The 7478-nt window shown below is 32.3% G+C and overlaps 1 protein-coding gene across 1 annotated transcript in view; it reads right to left on the bottom strand.

Annotated features, from left to right (window-relative positions):
• Positions 1 to 2305, bottom strand: part of LOC111404401 — a 5388-nt gene extending 3083 nt beyond the window's left edge. The window contains exons 1-5 of the mRNA XM_023033214.1: positions 2174 to 2305; positions 758 to 1038; positions 586 to 641; positions 408 to 486; positions 4 to 146 (exon numbers count right to left, since the gene is read on the bottom strand). Coding sequence (XP_022888982.1) covers positions 4 to 146; positions 408 to 486; positions 586 to 641; positions 758 to 927 — 448 coding nt within the window. The 5' untranslated portion in view covers positions 928 to 1038; positions 2174 to 2305. The remainder of the gene's footprint in view (positions 1 to 3; positions 147 to 407; positions 487 to 585; positions 642 to 757; positions 1039 to 2173) is intronic.
• Positions 2306 to 7478: the final 5173 nt, after the last annotated feature.

Raw genomic sequence — 7478 nt, forward strand, 5'->3', positions numbered from 1 at the left:
TACTCACCACACTTGCTGTGGCTATCATTGTATAGTCGGCCCATCTGAGATACTTTCTCAATTTTCCTCTTGAAGCATGGTATGCACTGGAAGCAATTCCCACTCCAATTAATGAATTAGCGTAGAGTTTACAATTTAAATTCTTCCTGCAGCATTAGTGAAGCAAAGACATACAAGGTGATAAGCTTATATAGATCCTATACTTATTATTATTAAAAAAAAATAATAATAATAATGCATGTTTAATAGACAATACTAGATAGGACTCAACAGCTTTTTATTTATATTTTTCGAAGTAGGACTCAACAGTTTTAATAAACTAGAGTTTTAAGTTTTATTTTGTTCTTTAATACTATTTAGTGCTATCCAATCCTCCTCACCAAACATGCTATGAGGAAAATTCTAACCTTGGGGCCTGGATTCCAAGGGCAATGAAAGGAAGTGAAGTTAGCACATTAGCGACTCTTTCTGCAAGATGTTTATCGCCTAACAGGAAAATTGTATTATGTTAGCATACGAAATGAAAATAGAGGCACCAAGAAGATACCTCATCTACAACAGCTGTTGAATTTGTCTTCAAAATACCATTCATGCAACCATGGATTGGCCTCAGACAAGCAGGTCTTTGCTGCCATACTTTCCTGGTAAATAATCCCATAAAATAAATATTATTATCTTTTAATAAAATAAATATTATTATCTTTTAAATTGTACAATCATATGTTAAGTAGAATGAAATCTCAGACTCTTCACTCACTGTACTCTTAGCCTTTGGTTATAGCTAAAGTCAGATCTTCCATAAGTAGATTCATGGAAGTCGCCATCATGTTTTATCTCTTCATATGCAAACGGTGAGTGAGGCACCAGATGGACTCCTTGCACTCCATTTAAGGCCGTACTGGGCTTCAATGCATTCTCGGGAGTCATATGCTATTTGGCAACCAGTCGACTGAATCAGACTGATTGCCAGTAATAACATAAAGGCTTCAATACAAAGAAGTGTGGATGCACCAATTCTTGAATCACAATTAAGTATAACTTCAATGAGACAACAAAAGAACTGTGTTAACGCACGGCTAGTGTTTCAAGACAAAAATATATTAATATAGAAAGGTTGGAAACAAACTAACTCAGAATCATTAGCAAAATGCTTAATATTGCTAGAAATAGTTTTTACCCAAATCATTTCCTCATAAGGCATTCTCCTTTTGCTCTTGCTTTAAAGCATTCTTAACTGGGAATTTTTGAAAGCTTCATTTTTCAAAAAAAAAACTTGCTTTCATTAATCTGGCTCTACATCCATTCTCTAACTCCCCTTCAACATCGGTTTATGGGACAGGTCTGTACACATCAGATGTTTGAGGAACAAGATAAATAATTTCTCTTCCAATATTTTTTGCACGAGTTCGACATTTCTCCGAGTTTCCTTGACAAAAACAATATAGGTGATCCTTGTGCAGAATTACCCATCCCAAGTCAGGTTAACAATCTAAAACGTTAATTGTTTCTCTTTATCTTTTTCATTTCAAGGGAAGTGAGGGGAAGATGTGATAGGTTTAAATGTATAATAACTGTGTTACCATGTACAAATTACACAGAGTATTAAACCACCTAATCTAAAAGCTTAAGTCGTTAGATAGATCCCACTTTTATTTATTAAAATTTAGTCTTCAACTTGCGCTGGACATTGGATACACTTTTTTCCGCAACGGCAACTTGCTTCAAACTCTTATATCATGTTAAACCACCACGTGGCATCCCAAACATACAAATTTACTTATATTACAAAATTTAGCAAAACTGAAATTGCATTTCCCATAAATCAACATAGATTCAAGAACTCGGGGTATGCAGTAATCCACAGATTTTCGACCCAAATCGCATTCCCATCCATGTATGGTGCGCAAGAATAAGAAATCCACACAAAAAACTTAACAAGATTGGACTACAACAATTACTCAATCCAAAAATACTTCCATAAACCCACAACAGTTTTTCCATGCCTGAACCAAAACGCATGAATTTACATGTAAAACACAACAGAACAATTAACCCCAGAAGGGTTTCTAATCAGACACCCAAAATTAATTATATCAACATTAAAATCAGGAAAAAGGAACATAAAAATAGAAGTTTTCATTAGAAATATTCAAGAGAGAAGAAAGATTGTTACCTAAGAAGTGGGAATTTGTGGCAGAGAGAGAAAATGGCTTGTTCTTCGGGGGTTTATATATAGAGCCAAGAGATGTGTATTATAAAGAAAGAATCTTCCTTACAAAAGAGTCGTGTGCGGCATATTCTCACGTTACTAGCTAAAAGTTCCCAAATCTTGCCTAGGATTTATCAGCTTAGGACCATGGGCTCCGGGTAAAGTTCAAAAATAAAATCACCTTTGTCATTTTAAATTTTAACAGATAAAATTACCATTATTCATTATTTATTCGATGTAGTACTCGATTATCTCTTCTTGAATTTACGTAACGGAATGCAATATTTCGAATCAAGATAGAGACATAAATTAACTATGAAAACAAACATGGTGAAAACAATGGCATATTCCCCTTCTTATGGAAAAATTTACTCAAAGAATATTAAAGTGAGGCAAATGATGAATTTGTAGCACAATTTCTCCTCTTTTACATATCATAACTTTATTTCTCTATTTTCGTAAATCCCTAAGAGTTTGACAATGTGTACGATTCTTATTCAACTACCTCAACGGCTCAACCATCAACAGGGTAGAGATAGGAGTCGAAATGACCTGAATTTGAGAAAATCGACAATGAGATTTTTTAGGAATCCCGGAAAGGAGATTGTAGAGCAAGGGTATGGAGAACCTTGTTGGGCCTAGATCATTGAGCTGATCTAATACTGTTGGCATGGGCCATCAATAGCCTAGGAGATGAATATGATTAGAAAAAGTTCCCCGTTTGGTATAAATTAAAAATAGATTAAAANCACTTTTTACATTCAAGAATCCCAAAACCCATTTTGAGCTCCCAAATTCTCCCAATTAAGTATGGGAAAACTTCACGCTCTACCTAAAAATTAAGCTATTTCCCATTTACTGTTCAATATATTTTATTTCGATAATATTGTATTACACATTTCGTAACAATTGTTATTCTTTTTGTAAGAAATTTAAATTGTAACACAAAGTGTTCCTATTGTTTACACTTTTTGTAACATTTGTGAAGAGCCAGGCCCATTTTAGTATAAGAATGCATTTTGCGATAGTAGATTGGTGAAAAATGTGTGATTAAAAAATTAGACAAAGTTTCGGGTAAGCATGTAATATTTTTTTATTGAAAAGTAGTAAATTGATTAAGAATGTGCCCTTGTTTGATCTCCATTCTTTTCAAAATGTATTTTTCTCTTTCTTTATTTCAACCTCACATTCCTCAATAAAATAATATTAAACAAAAATCCAAAATTTTTCTTTATTTTTAACCACACATTCCCTATCAATCTACTATTCAAAAATGCATTATTATGAAATAATATGGCTCAAATAAGCCCTGTGATTAAAAAATAAGAAAAAAATTTAGGTTAGCATGTAATATCTTTTATTGAAAAATGTGTGTTTGAAAAAAAGAAAGGAAAAATACATTTTGAAAATAATGAGAATCAAACGAGGGCTAAATTGTTATACAACATATAAAACTCATAACAAGTTGTGTTACACATCCGTCACTCGTTAAAATTCACTTTTTGCCTCTTGCATTTATTGTCGTAGAAGCTTGCTTTAAGGATCTTCAAAACGGTGTTTTCGGACTTAGTTTTACGTTATCTTTCTCTACCAACAACCAATCCAAATGACTCTAACTCACAACCAATATTTTCACCTCGATTACTTCTCAATCTCACCTACAAAGACAAGATAACGGTGATAATTTGTAGTCGCAAAGGCTAGAAGAAAAATAACGAAAGAAGGCAAGGGAAGAGACCACAAAATCAATGGGAAGTCGTCGATTTTTTCTTTCTCAATGGCAGCTGACTTTTGTAGGAAAGACCAACCACGTTTTTCTTCTTGTTTCTCACAAACCATACGCTAAACGGCTAGAGTAGAAACAGCATATATATTGGGTTAGGTTATAAGGTTAAATGGATTAAGATTCAAAATCATCCGAAAGGTAATGTATATGGGCTAGATTGAACCGTTGGATATGGTTGTTGGTAATTAATTGTCAAGGCCTCTGCAGTTACATTCGGAAATTGCATCTCCTTTGGATCTATTCATTGAAAAGGTTTTCAACCACTTTGAAGATCCAAATCGCTGTTTTACATTATGGGTATCAGGGTTTGGATCTTTACGATCAGTTTTAGTACGATTATGCTTTCTATGGTCCCTAATATGCCAGCATGTTATCCCCTTTTTATGTGTTAAATGCATGAGGCGATGGACAGAAGAATTATCAATGCCACATAGAGCCTTAAAGGGGATCTAACCCAAGGTAAAGATTTAAGGGACCGAGGGAACGAAAGGACCTATAGGTAGTTGAAAAGCCATAGTGTGCTAGTTCTAGCAAGTTGGTGTAACATATTTAAGCATCTTCAAGAGGTTCTCTATTTATAAATTAAGAACATCTTATGCATAATAGAGGCCATCTTTAAATTTAGAGAACAAATTTTCTTATGCAGTACTCCAACAATACTTTCTATTTTGAGTCTTTATTTTATTGTTTCAATAAACATTTATTAATTTCTTCTCATCTCTTATTTAAAATAATTTTTTTTATAGGTTAATTGACAATCAATTCAAATGTAATTTGAATATTTAAATTATAGAGTATTAAAATTTGTAACTTATTAAATGCAATCGTTATTAATTAAGTATAAAAAGTGAGTTTGACTCTCTAAATTTGGCGAGTCAAACCCACTATTTATTTTAAAACATTAAAATAAAGAGTCTTTAGAAGCTTATTTTAAGTATTGATTTTTTAAAATAGAGAGTATCCTAGAGATGTTCTTGATGTCTTGTTTTTCTTTGTTGCTTCCCTTCTTTTATTTATTTATTTATTTTTATGCTGTAGCAAGGAGCATCCCTTATCCATTTAATTATACAACTCGACCACCCCTGTCGCTAAGAAAGTTAGTAGTGAATAAGTTGATTCCATAGTTCTAAATGAAGTGCAGGTCATGTTTTGATACCCCACTTCAGTAAAAGAATAATGTTATTTTTCGTTGTTATAAATGTTAATTATCATTGACTATGTGACCATGGAATGAATAAAATGTATTTTAAATTTAGTGAGAGAGAAAGAGAGAGAGAGAGAGAGAGAGAGAGAATTAAAAGTAAATCACTCAAAATTTAAAATTTGTATGCCTTATTTGTTATTTCTGTTTTCAATCTCCGAATTTACTCAAAATTAACCTTTAGTTTGTTCTTTGCATCTTGCACTTTCAATATGACTACCACATAAGAAAATAGTCGTTACAGAGGTTGAAAGAGTGTGACAGAATACATGACTTATCTTATTGTATTAAAAGTAAGGGTCTCTTCTATGGGAATTATGAGAATTGATTTTTTGATCGTTGAAAAGAAAGTAAATACTATCTGTGAGTGAAAAAGTAAAGAATGATTGCTGAAATTAGTTATGGTAAAAAAACCCGCCCTCCTCGAACGGGTTGGCGAGGCATCCCATCGCGGCCTCGTGAAGGAAATTTTTTTTTAAAAAAAACATTAAAAATAATTTTATTTCTAAACAATTCACCCGTTAAAAATATATTTTGAATTTTTATTTTATTCTCTAATAATAATATAATTCGAAACTTTGAAAATGTAAAAAAAATTAAATAGGGCAAAAAGTTACCCTGTCCCCGCCCCGTCTAAGGCGAGACGGGGTGTCCAAGCCTGCCTCATTGTCATCCCTAGCTGAAATAGTGAAATAATGGTAAAAAAAATTGATTTTTCAAGGAAAAAAATTGCTACTAAACGGGGCTAAATATTGACTTCAACTTTCATGTACTAGAAGTTTGGCTTTTGTTGTCATGTTGCTATGTGTCACTTTTAAAATTGTATTTGGCCATCTATATAAAAGTATATGAGGCCATGCATGTTAAGTGAGATTCAACTTTACCTTAAGATATGTTGATATTCTATTCCCCTTGTTCGCATTTTCGATCATGCAGTGTTTTGCAGACCCTCTTTTGACATGATATATAGAAAATTAGACAATATCAATAAAGAAAAATATTAAAAATTATAGTGTATTCGACGAATCTTATACCAAACATTACCTTTAGATGCTAATCATCTCAACTATCCATGAAGTCGATGCAAGAGGGTCCAAGAGTCATTCTTTTCTCCATTTACATTATTAGCAGAAAGAAAAGACATTTTCCTTTTCTGGGTGGCTCGATAAAAAGCAAATGGGAACATCTATAATTGTGAGTGCTCGAATATTTTGAGAAATTGTTGTGAATTTGTCTCTTAATGGCAAATAAAATAAAGAAGACATAGATAGATCATTATAGTTATGGAAAATTTTGTTGGAAAATTTACATCAACTGTGGAAATTGGATAAAAAGCAAACTACCAGAAATGTGACAAGAAGATGAAGAACATAACCAATATGAAGACTCGATTACTTAATCGTTGTTCTCAAACTATATTTGCCTCCTCTCGAAATTGAATGATATGTTTAAGGGTTTTGACAAACGGTTTGTAGGATTATATCAAATCTTGTAAATGATTTAATACCAAAGCGCAAGTGCAATCCTTCAAAACTTTAAGAATACGAAAAAAGATCTTGAATATGAATGTAAATCAATAGTTTGATTCAATATGGAATGATATGTGGATTTTAAGATGTTTTCAATAATTCTAATATGTTTGTATTGATCATTCATCACCTATTTATAGGCCTCAATCAATATACCACGAAATGGTGCAAAAACAAGATGAAAAGTAGCAACTTTTAATCCAAAACGGCCCCCAAATTTGAAATTGAAAAAGTAGCCAATGACTATTTTTTAACACTATGCGTACACATAGTATAAACCTTGTGTACGCATAGTAGAAGCAAATTTGATTCTGTTTTAGTCAAAACGCATCTCGTATACACACAAAATTAAGCATGTGCGTACGCATAGGCAAAAAACCAAAATTTTCATTTTTCAATTTCTTTTTATTCTATTAATTCCACAATTGAGATCACCAATTAGCCCACTATCATTTCATTGATTTTGAACAAATACTCAACAAATTTTTGCCACTACTCTCAACTTTTATTTGGAACGAGAAAGCAAACTACTTTCAATAAAGCTAAGCTTAAAAATTCACTTACAAGTAGATAAGTATTAAAGAAATATTTTTTGATTCTCCAATGTAAGTTTTAGCTATAAGTTACTTTAAAAAAATAACTTTTTTATTTTAAGCATAGCCAAACATGCCGAATTATTCACCAAGTGTTCTGCATGGCATTATAAAGAAGCCCACAATCTCCCTAGTGGACATCAAGCTATTTTAACATTGT

The sequence above is a fragment of the Olea europaea genome, chromosome 11 (assembly GCF_002742605.1).
Source record: "Olea europaea var. sylvestris chromosome 11, O_europaea_v1, whole genome shotgun sequence".
In the NCBI taxonomy this organism is placed as follows: domain Eukaryota; kingdom Viridiplantae; phylum Streptophyta; class Magnoliopsida; order Lamiales; family Oleaceae; genus Olea; species Olea europaea.